This window comes from Euleptes europaea, chromosome 9 (genome assembly GCF_029931775.1).
Source record: "Euleptes europaea isolate rEulEur1 chromosome 9, rEulEur1.hap1, whole genome shotgun sequence".
Lineage (NCBI taxonomy): Eukaryota > Metazoa > Chordata > Lepidosauria > Squamata > Sphaerodactylidae > Euleptes > Euleptes europaea.
This window is the reverse complement of record NC_079320.1, coordinates 54,767,598-54,791,102: the sequence shown is the minus strand read 5'-3', so window position 1 is coordinate 54,791,102 and position 23,505 is coordinate 54,767,598. Positions and strand designations below refer to the sequence as shown.

General features: G+C 40.3%; 1 protein-coding gene across 1 annotated transcript in view; it reads left to right on the top strand.

Moving 5' to 3' along the window:
* Positions 1–22,485, top strand: part of GLRA3 (glycine receptor alpha 3) — a 69,344-nt gene extending 46,859 nt beyond the window's left edge. Inside the window, exons 6-9 of the mRNA XM_056855499.1 lie at positions 5,254–5,391; positions 7,980–8,194; positions 11,651–11,797; positions 22,020–22,485. Coding sequence (XP_056711477.1) covers positions 5,254–5,391; positions 7,980–8,194; positions 11,651–11,797; positions 22,020–22,292 — 773 coding nt within the window. The 3' untranslated portion in view covers positions 22,293–22,485. The remainder of the gene's footprint in view (positions 1–5,253; positions 5,392–7,979; positions 8,195–11,650; positions 11,798–22,019) is intronic.
* Positions 22,486–23,505: the final 1,020 nt, after the last annotated feature.

The following is a 23,505-nucleotide window of genomic DNA, read 5'->3' as shown; positions in this document are numbered from 1 at the left end:
CCTGTAAAGGGATCCCCGGTATTTAACTTTCTGCTACCAATTCAGAGGGATTGGATCGTTCCTCTTGAACTATAGAGAGTTGAGATCACACACACGCACAAAAGACACAAAGCATTTGTCTTTGTGTTAAACAATCTTTACTCTAACTCAGGGTAGGGTAAAATATCACTGGGATACAAAACAAATAATTCTGTCTACATTCTATGTTTCCTATACTTGCCAAAAGCCTTTGGCAAGGCACTAAGCTTACTTATGAGTAGGCATCCTTAGCGAAAGGAGAGCCTCTCATCCTGCCTGCTTAGCAGTCGAAGCAAAAGTGTACAACTGCTTTCTCTTCTAACAAAGAAATCGAAAGCAGTTAAACATGCAAAATAGTTGTATACGTGACCCTCGGGCACGGCCGCAATGGCCACCAAAACTGACCACTTGGTCAGTTACAATATTAACCCCTTAACTGTCTGACATGTAACAAAGCTCGCTATCTAATACCCAACAGTTTCCCCACTCCTGGCCATGAAGCCTGCTGGGTGACCTTGGGCTAGTCACAGTTCTTTCCAAACTCTCTCAACCCCACCTACCTCACAAGGTGTCTGTTATGGGGAGGAGAAGGGAAGGTGATTGTAAGCTTCTTTGAGACTCTTTAAGGTAGAGAAAAGCAGGGTACCAAGTCTTCTTCTCCCCACTCTTCCCCCCACAAAAAAACCTTTATGTGATGGTACATACGATTGTATCATGATTCTATTTTGTGGTTTTTCACTGATGTACACAGGAAGAAGGTAATGCCACACCAGTAGGTAGGACTGGGGAGGGGCTGTTGCTCAGTGGTAGAGCATCTGCTTGGCATGCGAAAGGGTCAGGTTCAATGCCCGGCATCTCCAGTTAAAGGTACTAGGCAGGTAGGTGATGTGAAAGACCTCTGCCTGAGGCCTTGGAGAGCTGCTGCCAGTCTGAGTAGACTATACTGCCGGTCTGAGTAGACAATACTGACTTTGATGGTCCAAGGGTCTGATTCAGTATAAGGCAGTGTTCATGTGTTCAGGACAAAAAAGGAGCAAGGTGCAAGGCATAGCAGTTTATTAGATCTTATAGATCCCTCTGAGTTTCATTATATGCTTTGTCAGGAGATCTAATAAAAAGTTTTTAAAAATACAATAGTATAAATTCAATTAAGATGAACATACAGAATAACAATTGAAAAATATTTTTAAGAAATTAAAGTTACTTGTAAAATGATTTAAATATTTCTAATTAGAGACATACATTCGCTTCCAAATTAATTTTTTAAAAATTAAAATGTCCCATGCTTTTATGATAGTTGAGGAAACTTGACTAGGCAGGTGTAATCTGCCCATACTGTCTTTAAAGACACCTGAGGAACAAGGAGGTAAAGTGCCTTAGTGGCTCCAGCTCCTGGGTGGGGGGTGAACAGTGGGGTAGGGTGACTGTGGGGTAAGACAGTGGCAAACCCCCCCCCAAAATCTACTACCTCAGGATACCAGCTTGCCATTCTACACACTGATGCTTGCACGCACCCTGAATAATGCAATTTCAATCTACTTTCAATGCACTTAAGCAATCATTTACAAGTGGATTTTGCCATTTCACACAGTAAAATCCAACAGCAAAGTGAACACATGAACATATGAAGCTGCCTTCTACTGAATCAGGCCCTTGGTCCATCAAAGTCAGTATTGTCTACCCAGACTGGCAGCAGCTCTCCAGAATCTCAGGTAGGTCTTTCACATCACCTACTTGCCTAGTCATTCATTCATTAACCTTTAATAGGCACAGTTCAAAAGACATCTCGTACATCCTAGTCCCTTTAACTGGAGATGCCGGGGATTGAACCTGGGACCTTCTGCGTGCCAAGCAGATGCTCCAACACTGAGCCACAGCCCCTCCCCGGACATTGAAAGTGCACTGAACATGCATTATTCAGCATGTGTGAAAGTGCTGACTGTGTTGGCCAGTGCAGCATCTCACAGAGTCAGATGACAAGACTCCCTTTGACAGTGCGCTGTGGTATTTCAGAGGTCTCTAAATGGTTGTCATCATGCTTTATGTGATCTGTAGCTTCCTAATAGACAACAAGAATTGATTCAGCCCTCTTTTTCCTGTCAGGGATTTGAAAATAAATTTTTAAAAGTGCAATAGATGTAGGAGAGTTCACCGTTTGTACACTATATAGTTTATAATATCCATACATGTTAATTCTGCATATTTTCTATTAAAAAAAAAAAAGTCCATGAAGAACATTCAAAGGTCAGAACAGAGATCATTTTCTTCTCGATTTTTGCTATTTTTATTAAACTTTTACCCTACAGCAGAGAATTCAGTGAGTTAAAAATAATCTGAGACAAAAATGCTGGCAGGAAGAACTCATGTGCAGAGGTCCTACAGAAGAAGAAGAGCCAGATGACTTATTAAATAATACACTTGCATTAGAGCAACTGAGTTAACAGACTGTACTGTCTTAAATATTTAAAATAGCGAAAATGTCATTCGTTCCTACCAATCATTTCTAATGCGAACTGAAACAAGAGGGGAGAATGTTAAGTACTGACTACCTATGTCACTATCCTCTCTGGGGGCTACCAGCTTATTTATGGGAGTGATCAAACAGGAGGAAAGTGAGGAGAAGGTTAAGAAAGACTTTCCCCAGCACTGCAGTTGTGATCAAATTCAGCAGTTTTGCTCACAGTTGCTTTAAAAGACAAACAAAAATAGTAGAAGCTTAACTCAGAAATTTCCCACATCACAGGTTGGTCCGCCCAAACCGCCATGTAATTTGTACCTGATTGATTAAGGGATCCTAGAATTGTCCCTTTCTTGATTTTAATGCCTGTGGCATGATTCTTGGTTGGTATATACTGGAATTTACTTCTGAAAAGATCCTATCGCATGTACTGCTGTAATGCTACCACAAGGCTAGATTTTTGTCTAGTAAGTAGGACTAGCTGCTGGTAAAGCAACACTATGTAAACACTGGTACAAGGCAAGCCATGGAAACCAGTTGCTAGTATACAGATAAGGTGACAAATTGACAACCTTGTTATTTACATCCACCTCACACTGTATTGGTCTAATATTATTTTCTTGGTGATTTGTATACAGAGCAATGTAGAGGAAGAAAAGGTTAGGATAAAAGGAATACTATATTAGCAACTGCCATGAATTTTTCCACATTTAAATGAATTGTATCATAGGAAGAGTTAGAAGCTATGGGAGATAATTATAATTAAAGTACATATTAAATGAATGAATCTCATTTAAGAAAATCTATTTTGACACAGCAGTTGTTTCTTGTCAGTTCAATGAGTTATACTCTGGATATTTTTCTCCTGGCTATAATCTACATGCTTCAAATGATAAATTTGTTTTACACACAGCTGGTTTTCATCTGAATGCATACAAGGTGTGATACAAAATATAAGTTGGAGGGTCACTCTCTGTAGGGAACAGTGATGAATTTATAATAGGGTTACATATTATTTGATATTGCACACTGAAGAATACAGCTGTAAAACTATATACAGGCCAAATCTATTTTGATAAGAGCTAAGGCTGCATTCCAAATTTCTGTTTAAAAAATCAGACAGAAGAGCACAGAAATCCAAACTAATAACATGAAATATTTTTCATGATAACTCTCTGGCATTGCAGTCACCAAGGTGGTTTATAGAGACCCTGTGCTGTTACTGACTGGAGATTTGGTTAAAGCCAAACCAATCTTAATTTTCAAGGAAGATATTACTAAAGAGTATGTTAATATATAAACATGGGGAAAATAATTATATTTCAGAAAGTCTAGACAAGTGACATGATATTACTAAGGGCATTTCATATATCAGTACTATGTGCTTAATTTCATTAATATTCTGGCCTAATTTGAGGCAGTCCTAGAGTACCTGCTTTGCATGCTGAAGCGCTAGGATTGCCTGCTGCTTCCCAAAGCAGCGGTGGCAGAAATATTTTTAAAAGCTGGTATTGCATGTGGCCTGATGTCACTTCCGGGGGAAAACCAGAAGTGACATCAGATAGCTCTAGGAATCCTACGTGATCCTACATTTATTTATTCTTATTGTTTACTATTTTCATTTATAGTCTGCCTTTCTCAGTGGGACACAAGGCGGATTACAAGTTTGGAAAAAACTTTCAGTCTTTCAGCCAATGGATTGTAAGATATGATAACATTAGTTAATCAGTAAGTGGATTGCAACATACAATGATAACAGTTGAATCTAACAGCAAAGATTCCTATAAGACTCAAATCACACAGCTAAGCGGAGATTGTAGAATGGGGGAAGAAAAAAACCCAGAATGCATGCAAACTTCTCTCATGAAGGCAACAAGACAATCAATGTAGAAAACAGTTTCTATCTACTAAAAGTCACCTTTTGAGCTGACCATTACACCCCAGCTTTGCTTCTTCTTCAAGAGTGCCCTCCAGCATCTCCTCCAGCTTTTGGTTGGATGACATCATTCAAAGAGAGAAAGGGTTTGCAGTTAAAGTAACAATAAACCTTTGCATTAGTAACTCCCTTGGCTCCTTTTGCGCTGAGATCTGGGTGCCTTTGTACTACATGACAACATACTGGGGAAAAATTGGCCCAATGACATCCTACTTAGACAAGTTTCTTTTGCTCTTAGTCCTATTGTTATGCATCGATTGAGTTGCATAACTGTATCCGAGGTGACAGTCTATGCTTGACAAGCACGCATGCCCATCTTGTTATGCTACCTATCAATTGTAATCATATTAGAAAAGGTTAATACTATGCAGTGCTGCACCAATGCGGCTGGCTTCATGGAGACTCATGTTATCCGGATGCTACATAGTTGACTGCTCCTGATCCATAGCCATGCTTTATTTCAGTCCCATGCTCACTGGTATGTGCAGCATTGCCATACTCTATCTAGAAATGATGGTTGTTAATAGAAGAGCAGAACCTATCCATGAGCTCCTCTCAGGCTACATCCTGTGCTAGTTCAATACATCAGAATAATGCCATAGGTCATGGTAGTGGTACAACATTTGTGACTTCTGAAAGCTTATTTGCCAGTTAAATGTCTTGCATAATTAGGAAAAAATTATTCATGATACAGATAAAGTTGTCATGAGGCCTACATAAATTACATAGATTTGGCACTTAATATATTTTTGAACCTTTCTATGCTAACGTCTTACTTACTTTTGCTAGACAATTGGTATTGGAATTACACATGCGTTATATGCCTTGCTTTCCTTCCTAGTTGGATACACAATGAATGATCTTATCTTTGAGTGGCAAGAAAAAGGCGCTGTGCAGGTAGCTGATGGGCTCACTTTGCCTCAGTTCCTCCTGAAAGAAGAGAAAGATTTATGCTACTGCACCAAGAATTACAACACAGGTAGGAGACAGATCCAATCTGCTAGCAACTGCAGGACAATTGTTGCTTTTTATTGTGGTGTTAATCCTACAGAGCCAGTGTGGTGTAGTGGTTAAGAGCAGTGGTTTGGAGTGGTGGACCCTGATCTGGAGAACCGGGTTTGATTTCCCACTCCTCCACATGAACGGCAGATAGGCTTACCAGGTCCCTCTTCTTCTTAGGCAGGAGGTTTTTAGAGGTGGGGGGGTCGCATGAACCCAGAAGTGCTTCATCACCTCCTGTTTACACCCAGAAATGCTGCATTGCAAGGGGCCGGTTTCCACTCAAACTCCCAGTTTGAGTGGTAAAGGCCTGTTGCGATGCAGCATTTCCAGGTGTAAAACGCATCACAAGGGGTCATTTTACACTCAAACTCCCAGTTTGAGTGTAAAACGGACCCTTGTGGTACATTTTACACCTGGAAGTGCTGCATCGCAACAGGCCCTTACCACTCAAACTGGGAGTTTGAGTGGAAACCGGCCCTTTGCAATGCAGCTCTTCCGGATGTAAAGCAGAAGTGACATGTCGCCAGTTGCACTGATTGCCCGCTGACCCTCACCTGGTCAGCGGGCAGCCAGGTGGATTGGCGGAGGTTTGCTCGCCACCACCTGGCCCTTGGCAACCCTAGTGGCAGAGGCTAATCTGGTGAACTGGGTTTGTTTCCCCACTCCTACACATGAAGCCAGCTGGGTGACCTTGGGCAAGTTACAGCTATGTTAGAGCTCTCTCAGCCCCACCTACCTCACAGGGTGTCTGTTGTGGGGAGGGGAAGGGAAGGGGATTGTAAGCCGGTTTGAGTCTCCCTTAAGTGGTAGGGAAAGTCGGCATATAAAAACCAACTCTTCTTCTTCTTCTTCTACACTTCAGTAATTTAACTGTACAGCTGTCACAGCCCATGAGTAGGGTTGCCAATCTCCAGATAGTAGCTGGAGATGTCCTGCTATTACATCTGATCTCCAGCCGATAGAGATTAGATCACCTGGAGAAAATGGCCCCTTTGGCAATTGGACTGATTTCCAAACCCTTTGTCAGTATGATGATCATTTTTTCCATATAGCTTACAGTTTATTTTTCTCCTGTTTCTCAAAACACACAAGTATATTATGCATGCACTGCTGCTGGCTAGATAGGAAAATGGAATAGTCACAGCTGTCCATTTGCCACTGTTGATCAACCTGTAGAGCAAGCCATATGCCAAACCCTTTCTTGATTAAATGAAATTATCAGAGCAAAAAGAGGAGGAATCTCTAGAACCCAATGTGGATTTGTGTGCAATTCCCCCAAACAATAGTGTATTCTTGTCTCACACATAGTAAACAATATTTTACTTTTTTAATTTTGCATTCCTTCTGTTTTAAGAGAAGCATGGTTGCTCTTCCCTTAATATTTAATTAACATTCTGGGTCTCATTTGTGCTAATGCAAATCTCAACAGGGATTCTTCTGTATAAAAATGTCTTTGAAGACATCTGTAATAAATTAGGGCCCATTTCTTCTCTTTTTGCATGAGAAGTAATCTTGCATATTCCATTGGGTAGAGTGGGCCAACCTTTGGGATGAGAAAAGAAAACAACTACCTTATGACTGAATGACAGAATACCTGTGCACTGCAGCCCAGATAATAAAGTTAAGAACTGCCTTGCTGGATCAGAGGACAGGTCTCCCTGGTCCAGAATTCTCTTTCCAGCAGAGATAACCACAGCCATCTTTTATGGAATCCAGTGAGAGATCTTATGAATCAGAGGTGTTTGTGAACATCTTTTTTCCCCAATAAACAGAGTGAATGCAAAGCATTGAGCCATGACTACATAGTGATTCTATTTTAAATTGTGATAAATCCAATATCAACAGTTGCCTATTCCCTTCCAAACCTACACCACCACTACGGTCATTTCAGAGGCCTTGATTTGGCCTTTTGAGATTAGCTGGGTGGCAACCTGGGAGAGGGCCTTCTTGGTTGTGGCACCAGAAACCTAGAAACCAGGGAGACTTGTCTGTCTCCTGTTACCACTTCCGACAACAGGTGAATACCTTTTTGTTTCATTCGAGATTCCCTCAGTGATGCCTCCTTCCTACCCAAAGTTTTAATGGTTGTTTTTATATCTTTGTGTGCATTTTAGCTCTGGTATAAATTATTTGTTTTTGTTTATTTTAATGGTTTTTTAGATGTGATTTATTATGCATGTTTAATTTGTTATCTAGGGTGATGGTCCTTATGAGGGCAGAAAGGCAGGGTATATTTTGAAAAATATTGGAAATACTGGAAATGGTTTTTGAAATTACTGTAATTCAAATCAAATCAAACCTTTATTGGCATAAATCTTTTAAATACTATATTCAATTATTAAAATACAATCTTTGAACAGTAAGATACCAATAACCTAGTTAAAACCTCTGAGTCTTAAAGCGCTATATATTCAGTGATTAAAATACAATCTTTGAATGATAGGATATCAATAAACTGGTTAAAACCTCTAACTCTCAAAGTGCTGTGTAATTCGTTTGATCAGGTGCCGCTGATGAAGAAAAGCACAAATAGTTCCATTAACAATTTTTCTTTGTTGTAATTAGGCAAGTTTACATGTATTGAAGTTCGATTCCACCTTGAACGGCAGATGGGTTATTATCTCATTCAAATGTACATACCCAGTCTCTTGATTGTCATACTCTCCTGGGTATCCTTTTGGATCAATATGGATGCAGCTCCAGCCAGAGTGGCTTTAGGTATAACAACTGTGCTTACGATGACAACACAGAGTTCAGGGTCACGGGCATCACTCCCAAAGGTAGGAAAACTGTTGAACTTCCATTATTTTGTCTGTTATCATTTATGACTAATTATATTTGTTGTCGCCTACTAGGCTGTAGAATTCAGTCTTTGAACACATTTTCCATGCACCATATGGATATCAGAGCTCATTAAAAGAGAAAGGTCAAAGAGAAGGCGTTGTCAACTTTTTTTGGGGGGGAAGGTAGTTGTGACTTTCCTGCATTGTGCAGGGGGTTGGACTAGATGACCCTGGTGGTCCCTTCCAACTCTATGATTCTATGATCCTATGGTTCTAGTGAAGTACATGAATCACATGGTTCATCAACCTCAAGATGGTGCATAGAGTTCTCCCAGAATTACAACTGGTGTCCGGACAAAGGAGATTAGTTCCCCTGGAGGGAATGGCAGGTTTGGAGGGTAGGCTTTATGGCACCACACTGATGTGAGCTCACTTCCCTCCCCAATCCCCACCCTTCCCAGGAACCATCCCTTCTATCTTCAGGAATTTCCCAAGTTGGAGGTGACAACCCTAATATGTGTTGTTTATTATCTGATTATGCCAAATTTCTGTTCATTATTCTAATTTAGATTATCTCTTCTCTTCTTTTCTCAAGGAGCCCTTGTATATTAGTTTCTTTTTTTCCATGGACTCTGCGTTCTTTCTATATGCAAGCATAATCTCTAAAATCAGAACATTGCCTTATTAATGATACCTTCTATCAAAGATGTATAGAGAGGCAGTAGTGTTGGTTGGCCCACTACTAGAGAAATCCCTTCCACTATGACTCACCTTTGAAGGCTGGCATGCATATTAGAGTTGCCATGAAGACTCAGCCAAAAATGGCTACCCTGAAGCAAACAGTCTTCTGTCATGGCCATAATATTTGCATCATTCCATACAATAATTGGTCCATCCCATTACAAGTCTCCATAGACTCAAGAATCCACTAGGAATGTAGACTGGGGTGGACTCACAATATCACTGGCATGTCTTTTAGCTGAACAGGGATTGTCCCTATTTGGTGACATCTTCATCTTTCAGAAACCTTGTTAGATCTCTTCCATGAGCTGGAGTTTGCTGGCAAGACCAAAACCAGTTGATAGTGTACTTTTTATTACAATTTAATCTACCTTTGTATAGTAGTTACATGTTTTAATTCTTAAACTACTGATAAGCTAAAAGTTGTAAGAAATAGTAATAAAAATTTCTGTTACTTAAATTGTTCTTAACTAAGTATGGCAGCTTAGTCACTGACAGTGCAATCCTGTGCTAAATTACTTCCATTTCAGCCCATTAAAACCAGTGAGCCCAGACTGGAATAATTATGCATAAAGGGTTCCCAACATTGCCTTGGAAAATACCAGGAGATTGGGGGGGTGTCTGGGGGGCAGAGTTTGGTGAGGATGTGATATCACTTTCTGGTGACATGTGATATCACTTTCTGGTAACACTCTGGGCTGCCTCCCCCAGTCTTTATGGTCCTTACCACTGAGATGAGTGGAAATTCCTAGAGTGTGACTATATAAAGGCTTTTCCCCTCCCCCACTCCTCAGGGGTGGGGAATTCAGGCAGAGAACTGGTAATTTCCTACACTGGGTGTGTAAATGGGAGGCCTTTTTGCATAGGATCACACTGTCATTGTCTCATAATCTTACTTTGTGTCCAAACATAGCCCTGTGGCTCTCTGTGTGTTCATATCATCGTAATATAGAGGTGAAAAGTACTTTTATTTCAATTGCTCCCAAACACATTTTTGACAGTTACACCTCACAGATTTGTCCATAGAGATCTTACTATTCCCTGAGGTTTTCAAAGTGATGGCAGACATAAAACGCAAAACATCACTAGAGGGTGATATCGGTTATATGATTTATTACTGTAAGGTCAAATTCTGTTTCCTTTTACTTTGAAGAAACCCTGACTTCAGCAGAACAGTAGACAAGTATTTCTGAGAATAGAAAGAGGTCTTAAGTGTTGTACTCTGTAAAAAAATTTTTTTACTGCTGATAAAGAATAGGCATCAAGTCTGACTCTGAACAGAAAGAGGAACTAAATTGGCCACATAGCACAATATCTATTGTAAAAATCTGGGGTGGTGAGATATCACAGTTAACATACCATGTGCATGCAGGAAAATTGTTTTTATGTGTATGTTTATGGGTATTCACACCAGAATGTTAAAGGTCTCAAATGCTGAAAAATATATACAATATAGTGATTAAAGCCAGGATTTAGTATCAAAAGGTATGTTCAGGAGTGGGGGGGATAGTTTAATGAACTGAATTAATGCAAGCCCTTTTGGTTATACAAAACAACTTTTACAGATACTTCACCACCTAGACCAAGTAAATTTTGCTTCCTTTCGGGTTAATAAGCATTTACAAGATGCATCATACTTTTGTGGAGTGGGATTACAGAGTGCCTATGCAGCGGTCAGGTCATTGAACTGATTAAAAGTAACAAGTATTAGGAACTGACAAACTGGATACAGAAGGGAAGAGATAAACCTAGCTGCCTTACTAGCTGAAGAGAGTTCTAGATTGTTCTAGAAGAAAAGCCTAAGAAAAACATTCTGCAGACAGAAAAGGAGAAGTCCCTTTAGAAAGAAGGTATTTCCACTTCAGTCCTGCCTAGGTAGGGCTTGGTGCCTCCTCCATAGGGTTGCCAACTTCCAGGTATAGCTGGAGATCTCCTGCTATTACAACTAATCTCCAGCCGTTAGAGATCAGTTCACCTGGAGAAAATGGCAGCTTTGGCAATTGGACTCTACGGCATTGAAGTCCCTCCCCTCCCCAAACCCCACTCTCCTTAAGCTCCACCCCAAAAACGTCCCGCCAGTTGTGAAGAGGGACCTGGCAACCTTACTCCTGCAGAATCTCCTTTCTTCTTCTTTGTACACTAGACATTGCTATATTCCAATACAGCTAATCATGTACAGTGAGCCCAATGCATGTCCAATTGTTTGGGTGTAAATTCATGCACTTGATTTAAGTTTTCACAGCTTTTTCAATTGCATGGAAGAGCCTGTGCATGTATACTTTGACTTTCATAAGGTGTAGATATTCAGATGAATGAGCTTACATTAGGGGCAGTACCAATGGATACAATACTGCTCCCCTGTACCTGATTATGGGATTTGCTATTTATTTATATATTTATACCCTGCTTTTCTCCCCAATGGGAGAAATGCTGGTTTATATACCATAGTGTGTGATGCCATATTAGCACAATGACTAGTATGAAGTGAACCATCCTGAATATTTATACATAATGGCACAGCAAATCTATAAAGTTGTCATTTTCATAAAATGTTACATTTATGAGGAAACTAGATTGTCTTATGCCCTCTGTTATATAGCTAGCTTTCACTATTGTTTCAGGAAGCACTTTTCTCATCCCTTGGCATTACAAAACACGAAAAACTTCCCATCTGAGTTTCTAATACCTGTAATATTCTACTTGGTGCTTTAGGTATCATACGTCAAAGCTATTGACATCTGGATGGCGGTATGCCTGCTTTTTGTATTCTCTGCACTTCTGGAATATGCAGCTGTAAATTTTGTGTCAAGACAGCATAAGGAACTTTTGAGATTTCACCGAAAGAGGAAGAAGAACAAGGTAAATATGACAAGGGCAGGTTAGAGAAATACAGGCAGCACAAGCAGGGGTTGTCTGCTTCCTAACAATAACATTCTGTTTAAAAAGTGGCTGTGCAAATAACATGAGAGATCGGGATGACATTCTCTCTTTTGCAGAAGGTCAGTGCAAAGACTATGTAATTCCCAAATCCCAATGAAATCTTCAAAATAAGGATTAAAAGGAATTTAAGTGGGGTGGGGTGAGAACCCTATGGAAGCTTTCTGCACAGTTTAATTTTACCATTTGAGAATATTATCAGGTTGCCCCTTCATGTTTGGCAACTGCTAATATGAAACATGTTAAAACAATTCCCTGTTGCAGTCTAGTCAAAGGCCTTGATAGATGCATTCTAGGGTTACCAACCTTCAGGTGGTACCTGGATAGGCTTGCCAATTGCCCAGTGGGGGTGGGCAAAAGCCCGCCAATCCACTGGGCTACCAGCGACCCTTGGCTGGTTGACGGGCAGAAGAGGGCCAGTGGAGGGGAGCGATTGGTGTGTGCATAGCCTATGTAGTGAACCGATGTCACTTCCAGGTTTACCCAGAAGTGACGGGGACGCTCTAGTAATCACCCCTGAAACTCTATGGAAACCATAGAGTTTTGGAGGCAATTGCTAGAGTGTCTGTGTCACTTCTGGATAAACCCGGAAGTGACATCAGCAGGTCGCATGCATCGATTGCAGCCACCAGCCATGCTCTCACAAATTTCCCGCCAGTGGCAAGGAGCAACCTGGCAACCCTATACCTGGAGTCCTCCCAAAATTACATGTAATCTCCAGACTATAGAGATCAGTTCCCCTGGGGAAAAATGGCAGATTTGAGAGTAGATTCTATTGCATCACTTCCCTGCTGAACTCCCTTCCCTCCACAAACTTCGCCCTTCTTAGATTCCAGCCACAAATCTCTGGGATTTTCCCAACACAGAGTTACCAACCCTAGTGCATTCTGTTTTAAGCCTACTACAGTGACAAGTTCCTCTTGGGCAGAAAATCAATTTTTGCTACTTTAGCATGATACATAAGCAAAAGAAAACACATTGTTTAGGGCCAATTGAACACTACAAGTGTTTATATACTTCATTTCTACCAAACCCTTCCTCTCAACCCTTCCCCAAATCCAGGTGCCATTTTTTAACTTTCTGATTTAAGAAGAGGGGTTTTCTCATAGCTAGCCTTCACAGTATTGCTGTAATATGAAAATTGTTCTATGAGCTACTCAAAAAAAGACTGAGGGATCAGGAAACTGAGTAGGAGGACTATGCTTTTGGAAGCATTGCTGCACTGTAGGAAGGAGAGATAGTCGCACCTTATTGTTTGGCAAGGAACATGGGATAGAAAACCATGGGAAGAAAGCATTATGGGAGTTCAGGACTTGCTTTTATGTCCAAGTGGCTGGGGCAATATATAGCACAACCCAAATTCCTGTTAATTATGGAGAAAAAGGAAAGAAGAAAGTAGGAGGATGCAGGACCGGGAAGTGTTCCAGGATTAGGAAATAAATTTGTTTGATTAAGCATTTATTTTCTTTTATGATCATTAAAAAAAATCTAAATGGGTCAAAACAGTGGGTTTTTGACATGGTGCATCCCTTCTGGATACAACCAAAAATGTCACTTCCCATATGTTGCTTCCCACGAAGGTCTGAGACTACCAACCTCTTATGCTGAATATTAACTATCCAATAACGTAGCCTCACAAACAAGTGTACAGAATTTATTAACCTACAAAAATATTTAATAACCTGCCAGCCCCCAAATACCTATGCCAATGATTTGTGGACTAATGAAGGCCCTGAAGTGGTGAGGAAACAACCAATTTTCTTCTAACTTGACTTCTTTTACTACTTTACTCAAGGTAGATCTTCATTACAGGTAATGATGTGTGTAGCTATTCGCAGGTCTGAAACAGTATGTGAAATAGTAAAAAAAAAATAACATGAGAGACAAATTGGGGGTCTGCAGAAGGAAGAGAAAATTAAGTTAGGACGAAACCCTATGTTGTAACGTAACTTATACTAGGCTATCATACATTAAATGTTAAATATCAAATTCCAGATGCCAAATAACAGGTAATAAGTATTACATGCTGTAAGCTTTCCAGTACTGATAGATATCAACTACTGAATGCCAAACACTACTGAATATAAATTACTGGATATCCAAAACAATTGTTTTGGGGAGTGGAATATGAACAGTCACAATTAGTCAGTGAATATTCTGCTGATGGTTTACCTTAAACTGGAGCTTTCCAATGCTCATTTAAAAAATTCAGTTCATTCCAGCTATGTTGTCAGGTGCACAACAGTCAAAACTGATCCATGCTGGCTGGTTACAGCCTTAGGTACGAGCATGCTTAGATAATGTGCTGCATTATTTCCTCCCTACTTCTCATTGTTCCCACAAAAAGCAGGTAAGTAATGAGGAATCTGCAAGTTAAACTCTAGGAAGACATGCATGAGTGATAGCAGAAAAGCAAGCTTGAGAAATATACAGGGTGTTGAGACAAATGGTGGTTTCAACCCAGATCTTTTTGAGGAAGCACTGGAAAAATGAGTTACCTTTTTATTTTGAGGACATAGCCATCTTTGGTCTAAATCAGAATTCTGCCTTTCTAAATCATTGTAAATATATTTATCCTTAGGAGCTGAATTTAAACATATTTAAAATGAGAACATCTGAGACTTACCCTTTAAAAACACTTACAGACATAGCAGAATAGAACATGGAGATACGCGTTCATAATTGATACTGTAGATAATGCTTTTGCTTGTTGACATTTCCACTTAAAAAGAAGCAAGCATGCATACTAATTTTGTACTTGAGCTGCAACATATAGTTTGCTGTAAGGCTACATTTTAATATTCTGTATTTGCTTTTCAGAAGTATTCTACTTTTTATTTAAAATCTAAGCAGCACAGATTATTCAGAGAGCACACAGACGGCTGTGCTAGGCTGATTTTTCCCATTTTTTCAATGGTAATCATGTATTTTTTTCTTTTATTTCCTTTGGTTTTCTTTGTGGTCCACCTTCCATTTTGATGAAAGTTTTATGAGGGAGTACTTGATGGAAATGAAATCAATGAATCATTGCGGCGTAGCAATGGCTTGAGAAGTGCAGAATTCATAGACGGGACTTTGGCTCAAATCTACAATATAAATTTAAGGGTAAACTATGTAGATGATGTCCCATTTGTTATAATGTGGTTTCCAGTCATTATCAAAGGCCCAGTCCATTTGTCTGATTTAATGTCTTTCCATGTGGGCTCTGTTAACTTCCGTTGCTACCTCTATGTGGTAAGACTGTTATTAGAAAAGTCTTGTTTCTTTCTGGAATCTTGTTTCTTACTGGAATCAAAATTACTGAGGGGATTTGACAGAAGTTCCCATTTGATTTTCTTCAGTTGTTTCTTCAACTGTCTAAGGATTATCATCTAAGTATTTCTAGAAAAATAATATGAATGCTGATGAGTAAGCATGGTGTCCTCCATCTTGTACTGATGGAATACCAGAGCACTTAACAAGATCTCAGGGATAATTTTCAGATGTGCAGAGATGTAAGAATTAAGGTTAACCTGTGATCAGAATCCAGAAAAGCATCTTTTCCCACATTCCCATTGTAAGTGATCAGATCCCTTTCTTTGAAAGATCAAATTCATTTAAAGAAGCTAAATTGCACTTTCTACATGTACAACAAAGGAATCTAATTTGTTCTGGCTCAGTCACATCATGCCTACTTTTAAAAATGACACACACATGTTCCTTAAAACCTTCTGGAAATGATTGCCTGTTGCTTTCACTAATATTAGAAGCTACCCTCTTGGTTCTAATATTAGAAGCTACTCTCTTGGTTCAAACAGGCAGTACCAGGATGATTCCAAACTGGGACTTGCTTAGAGGATACACAAAGTCCCCAATCAGGGAGAACAGGAGAGAATGCGGTCTAGTCCAGCTGAACTGGGGGGAATGCACTACTGTCCCAAAGCTCTTCCCATTGACCCATTTGTGAGACTCTTATAGGCTGGTCACCTCCCGAAACACAGAGTTTCCCCTTGTCAAATGTAATTGAAACCATGTTATCATCAGGTAAGCTTTTAAAACAAAAACATATGTATTTTACCTCTACCTTGTGGTGATGCTTTGATTGGATTGTTTGATGGTTTTATGGTTTTTATAGTTGGTTATTTTATACCACAACACTGACAGACAGCACTGACATGCAAAGAATCCTCTACCTCTGCAGTTGTTAAAGAGCTGCTAATATAATCATTCTAATAAAATAAGTAGAGATCATTTCACTTCGGGGAAAAATGTACAGATTTAAATCATTTAAAATATTGTCGAAGGCTTTCACAATCAGAGTTCATTGGTTCTTGTAGGTTATCCGGGCTGTGTGACCGTGGTCTTGGTATTTTCTTTCCTAACGTTTCGCCCGCAGCTGTGGCAGGCATCTTCAGAGGAGTAACATTGAAGGACAGTGTCTCTCAGTGTCAAGTGTGTAGGAAGAGTAATATATGGTCAGAAAAGGGTTGGGTTGAGCTGAATCATTGTCCTGCAAAAAGTATCAAAGGTAACGTGCTAATCATTGTCCTGTAAGTATCAAGATAATGTGCAAATGAGGGTGTGGTATGTTAATATGGAACCATTGTATCCTGAAGTGATCTGTTAATGTGTGAAATAGAAAATAAGAGAGTTTAAGAATGAATAAGGCTTGGCTTCCTGTCCTGAAAACCTCCAGACTAACAAAGACTACAGTCCACAATAGCCATGCAGGTTAGCTTTGGATTTCATTACATTACATTACTCATTTGCACATTACCTTTAATACTTTGCAGGACAACGACTCAGCTCAAACCCAACCCCCATTATGACTATATATTACTCTTCCTACACACTTGACACTGAGAGACACTGTCCTTCAGTGTTACTCCTCTGAAGATGCCTGCCACAGCTGCGGGCAAAACGTCAGGAAAGAAAAAACCAAGACCACGGTTACACAGCCCGGATAACCTACAAGAACCAATTAAACCATTTACTTGTTAAGTTTTCTGCAAAGTGAACTTCTCTCAGAGATATATATTTAAAACAAGTCAGGGGCCTGTGAAACCCGTGGGGGGATCCCATCTTCCCCCATTGGTAGGATTGACAACCTTCAGGTGGTAGCAGGAGATCTCCTGCTATTACAACTGATCTCCAGGCAACAGAGATCAGTTTCCCTGGATAAAATGGCCGCTTTGGCAATTGGACGCTATGGCATTGAAGTCTCTCCCCTCTCCAAACCCCACCCTTCTCAGGCTCCACCTCCCAAAATCTCCAGGTATTTCCCAACCCAGAGCTGGCAACCCTACCCATTACCGTCCAGCATGACTCACCTTAGAGTCCTGCTGCAGTGTCGGCAGTGTCTGGGTGCTGCTTTGAGCCTGGAACAACTCCCAGCATCCACTGCTACTGTGGCCAGGCCCAGAGCATCTCCCAGCATCCGTTGCTGCCACAGCCGGGTCCAGAGCACCTCCCAGTGTCGGCCACTACCATGGTCAGGCCCAACACAGCTAAATCCAGAGGTGGCTCACAGGCTCCACCGTTACTGCAGCCACTACCAGCCTCTGGGTTCCTTAGCAGCAGCAGGACTACGGTTGCCAGGTCTCTCTTCACCACTAGTGGGAGGTTTGGGGGGCAGAAACTGAGGAGGTGGGGTTTGGGGAGGGGAGGGACTTCAATTCCATAGAGTCGAATGGCCAAAGTGGCCATTTTCTCCAGGTACACTAACTGGTACAAAAGGACAGAGCATGAGTCAAAGATTTCCTTCTTGGGCATCAAACATAGGACATCATAACACAAAATGTACATTAGGTTTGGACTGGCTAGTCACAAAATATTTTATTGAAGTTTGACAATATCTTCCTTCCCAATAAGCATAAGGCCCAGATGGGCTGGAACATGAGGTCATAAAAGCTAGCCAGAGGAGAACGAATATACATAGAAGATGAGGCTTAATATTTGGCATCTTTACTGATGCCACTAAATTAAGAAAGGTGCTTGCTACAGAGACATGGTAAGATGATAGACAATATTATGCAATGGTGCTGGATGCAACATGGATGCTATTTCTATATAAGAAGAGCAATATGTTTGCTACTTGTAATTCCTGTTCTATCATTCCCAAACTAGAATCTGAAAAATCATTGGTCACGGTTAGTTGCAACAAATATATGATTTAACAGTAGGGTTTCCAGGTCCCTCTTTGCCACTGCCGGGAGGATTTTGGGGCAGAGCCTGGGTTTGGGGAGGGATTTCAATGTCATAGAGTCCAAATGCCAAAGCGGCCATTTTCTCCAGGTGAACTGATCTATATCAGCTGGAGATCAGTTGTAATAGCAGGAGATCTCAAGCTAGTACCTGGAGGTTGGCAACCCTATTTAACAAGCTATCAAGTAAAAGCAACATTTATTTTCAAAACAGAATTCATTTTGAATCATATGCATTTTTGTTTTAATGCCATTTTGCATTCTTATAACTCTCCTTCCTTTGTAATGAATCCACAGTTTATTCACTTTCCTGGCATTAGTTTCACTTTTCGTTTTGTTTGAATGTCTAGGGGCAGCAAGAGCTGCTGCAGAGTCAATGTAGATTTTATTTCGTTGAACAGAACGTGCCAAATGCTTTATCGAGTCCACCCTGTTTTGTGCAAAGTGGGCTGGCTCCACCTGCAGGTTTCAGAAGCGATTCGCGGCAATTGAGGCACCAAATAACTACACAACTTGAGGCCAAAGAGAGGAAAAGACACACAAGCCATTTTTTAAAGAAATGGCTGTTATTAGTAATAGAACAGGACTTAAATTTACAGAAGAAACCGGCTTAATTTTAAATAGGGCACCTTCATACGTTAAATATCAGATCTTATCACACCTAGGTTCATTGAAAGAAAATAAACATTATGCCATAATAAGGTGGAAAAATTTTCTTGTGTAAGTTTATCTGTCAAATTAAAGTGGCATTTTACTTTTAACATATTTTGTTGAACTATATAGAAAAAGAGAGAGAAAATCATGGCCAGGAGAAGCAAAATAAACCTACCAGTGGCATTCATGTAATATTTCGGAGTCCACAGATGGACTACCAGAATGACAAATGGCATGAAACTACTTTAATATCGAGCAAGTAAAGCATCATGAACAGCAGTTAATAAGCCTTGTTCTAGAACTACGATAATGTGATTTTAGGGCAAGTTTACGAGTTACAATTTTTTTTTGCACTGATAAATATAAGGGAATTTCTATAAATTATAAATTCTATCACTACAGTTTAGAAGTTATGCTTTCTATGGAAAGTGACCCCAACGTTTGTGGATCAAGTTACCTGAGCAGGAAAGGCACATGAACCATATTATAAATTGTGCAAATATATTATTTTACATTCTGAGAAAGGATTGAACGGAAGCACCAGCCAACAGCAACAATGAAAGTCTTAAGGGATCTGAACTAGACAGAAAAAAGCCAGAATTCTTCTCTCATAGTGTCAAGGATAAAATACTGGAAACTTACAATGTAATTTGGCTTGATTTACAAAAATAGGAGTAGAGGTGGAGGCAGGAAGAACACCTACAGATAGCAGATTTTCTACTGCCTATAAAATTCCCTAAAGAAACAGTGACTGCAGTGCACCCAAAGTGCTTAACTTTCAGGCAACTTATATCTATCTGTCTTCCTCCCTTTCTGTCTCTTCCAAAGTCTACCAAATTGCTATTTATTCTCATATATTTATACACCAGCCTAGGGTTGCCAACAATCTGGAGAAAAAATCTGGAGGGGAAAAAAAGAAAGCCTTTTAACAGAGGCTTCATGTGTGGAAGCAGGCCACTCAGGGTTGCCAAGTGCCCAGTGGTGGCGGGTAAAATCCCGCCAATCCACTGGGCTGCCCAGTGATGCGGACGCTCTGGCAATCTTGGATAAAACTCTATGGAAACCATAGAGTTTTAGCCAAGATTGCTAGAGCGTCCACGTCGCTTCCAGGTAAACCTGGGAAGTGACGTAGGAGCATCGCGCCAGCCACGCACGTGCATTGTGCACCACAGCCATGGCCCCAGAAAGCTCATGCCGGTGGAGCTACGGGACCTGGCAAGAACATAAGAAAGGCCCTGCTGGATCAGACCAAGGCCCATCAAGTCCAGCAGTCTGTTCACACAGTAGCCAACCAGGTGCCTCTAGGAAGCCACAAACAAGACGAGTGCAGCAGCACCATCCTGCCTGTGTTCCACCACACCCAAAATAATAGGCATGCTCCTCTGATACTAGAGAGAATAGGTATGCAGCATGACCAGTATCCATTCTAACTAATAACCATTAATACCCCTTTCCTCCATGAATGTGTCCACTCCCCTCTTAAAGCCCTCCAAGCTGGCAGCCATCACCACATCCTGGGGCAGGGAGTTCCACAATTTAACTATGCGTTGTGTGAAAAAATACTTCCTTTTATCTGTTTTGAACCCTCCAGCTTTAGCAGATGACCCCATGTTCTAGTATTATGGGAGAGGGAGAAAAACATCTCCCTGTCCACTCTCTCCAAACCATGCATAATTTTATAGACCTCTATCATGTCTCCCCTCAGCCGCCTTCTTTCCAAGCTAAACAGCCCTAAGCGTCTTAACCGCTCCCCATAGGACAGTTGTTCTAGTCCCCTTAGGCAAGCCTAAGGCCACTGAAGCTTTTCATAGCACACAGGTAAATAACATCACCTAGTAAATAATGCCACATTAAGCCCCTGTTAAAGAGGCAGGACATTGTTTCTCCAGGTTATTGTAAACCCTATGGTCTCCCACCAAATGGTCTCTGATGGGTTTGAGAAAAAAGGAGCTAACAGGAGACAATCTCCTGACAATTACCTCCCATTTGGAAACTTTCAGCTATTAAAGACTGTTGACATGTTGTTGTCATAGGCCTTGACTCCCATCAGGCATTATTTTAGGCCAAACATGCTATATATTAGTTGCAATTATTTCTCTTTTCCCCCCCAAGGAACTCAAAGCAGCATCCATACGATTTCCTAGATGTCTTCTGTCCAGGCACTGGTAGGGTTGCCAGCCTCCAGATGATAGGTGGAGATCTCCCGCTATTACAACTGATCACCAGGAGACAAAGATCACCTGGAGAAAATGGCCACTTTGGAAGGTGGACTCTGTGGCATTATACCCCATTGAAGTCTCTCCCCTCCCCAAACCCCACCCCCCAAATCTCCAAGTATTTCCCAACCTGGAGCTGGCAAACCTAAGCACTGGCCAGGCCTAAAGCTGCTTAGATTCAGGAAGACTGCTGCATCATAGCCATTTGACCCATTTATAGTAATCAAACAGATAACCCCTTACAACAGCTTCTCCAAACAAAAGCCTTCTCCAAGCCCCCATTTTAAAACTGGAACAGAACTGAATTTCGCAGCATTCTGTTAAAGGCCTTTTTGAAGGGAGAGAATATTTCATAAGCTGTATTCCCTCTCACCAAAATATGAAAAGTCATATTTCATTCAAACGTTACTCTTGGCTGTTTCAGTAAAACATCCCCCATAATTCACTAGGCTTTCAAACCTTTTCATTTATATCCCATGGCTTTTGATGTTCTTGCAAGATTTGACTTTCTAAGAGAGCAGAAAGGGTTCCCTTTCTGATTGTGACTATTTTTGGCAATTGATATTGCCAGCAGCAACCATGCGCTCGATTTTTTTTGAAAACTCTAATAAGCCATCAAGTATATGATCAGCTATAATTCCATACCCCTCCAGCAGCCCAGTTACTGCTTACCTGGATGCAAGTTCACAACTCAACAGAATAACATGGGGGGAAACAATGATAACGTACTGTTCTACCAATGCAACAGACAATTAAAATATTCATCCGACCAATGTATTGTGCAGTTCTACCATCCTTGTATGAACGTACCCTAAACTTCACAATACAATGCTCCTTGTGTAGATGACAGTCATAAATCAAGAATAAACATTATAATATCTCAGATAATTGGGTGCTGATGACAACTTTAGAACTGCAAAATGGTGACCCAAATGGAAGTAAACAAATTAAACAGCAATGCAGTTTGGTTACTGAAATTACGGAGTTTACAATAGCAAGTTATAATTTAAAAATCATACATAGTAGCAATTTTTAATACATTTGGCATGAAGATTCTGATTTTTCATTTTTGTCGTCCCCCCCCTCCCCCAGGATGATGATATAAGAGGAAATCGGTTCAGCTTCACGGGCTATGGAATGGGGCCACCATGTATACAAGCAAAGGATGGTGTGGCTCCCAAGGGGCCAAATAATCCAGTTCAAGTTGTACCAAAAAGTGCTGAAGAAATGAGGAAGGTATTCATTGATCGGGCCAAGAAGATTGATACCATCTCCAGAGCCTGCTTCCCATTAGCCTTTCTGATATTCAACATTTTTTACTGGGTTATCTACAAAATCATTAGGCATGAAGACATTCACCAGTAATGAAGTTAAGTGCTAGAGATTTCCAGTGCTTAACCATTCTGATTTTCTATTACAATGTTACAAATACTGACGGGCTCATAAAGGGCATGGAGAAAAAAGAATCATATTTGACTTGCTATGCAAAGTCACAATGGAATACAAGAATGACACTCAATGAAGATATGGTATCTGGTACAACAGAGTTTTTACTTCATACTAACTAAAAGTAACCATTTTTTTCTAAGTAGAAACAAAAACAAACCCTTTAACTAAAACTATACTGCCAACGTATTTATACATACTGTTATGTGATGGTATAATATTTCTTTGAAATTCCTTACTGAAATTTTTAATTCAATGGTATTTTTAAATTGATCAAAAGGGAGTCCCAAATGTCTTCAGATAAGTGCCATACTAACAGAGATGCTATTACAATTTTAAATCTTTTTAAAAGTTGCCTTGGGCCTTGATTCTGGAAATGTAACTACTGGTGGTTTCCCTTTACGGAGCACTGCCAATGGCTTTTATAACAAACACAGGAGCATTTCAGATGTATGATTTCATACGAAATCCTTCACAAAGATCCAATAGCAGAAATCCACAAACCAACTCCATTATGTTTATAGTACTGCTTCGGTGGCACTCTGGACTGAGCAGTATGTTATGATACAGATAAGTGTACTTTGGCCAAGTGTTAGCATTTCCAAGAGTATTCAAGGTAGGTAAGTATCTTATCACATCATATATCACAAGTGACAGCAGAAATGGACCTTCTGCTGGCTTAATGAAACACTGGACAGATGCTTGGCACTAAACCTAAATGATAGGATGCGAGGTAGATGGTTATGGTCACTTTGGTGTCACCTTTAAAGCTCAGAGGAGGGGCACAAGTAGGATGCACCCAGAGAAGATGACATACATTTTTAAAATGATTGAAATTATGGAATATTATGAATGCACAATTACCTGCTGAATGTTCATGCTTACTAGGAAGTATGCCCCCTTTAAGTCAATGAGATTCCCAGGTAAACGTACTTAACGCCAGTCTGCAAGTCCCATTAATTTTACTCAGCTCAGTTGACCTCAGCCAAAAGATGACATTAGAAAATAATGTTAAATAAAATAAAAATATTTTGTCTGAAAGCAAATCCAGTATTTTTTAGTAAACTATACAGTACATCATGTTACAGGACATTATGATTATGGAAACTCATTCCAGAAATTACACAATATC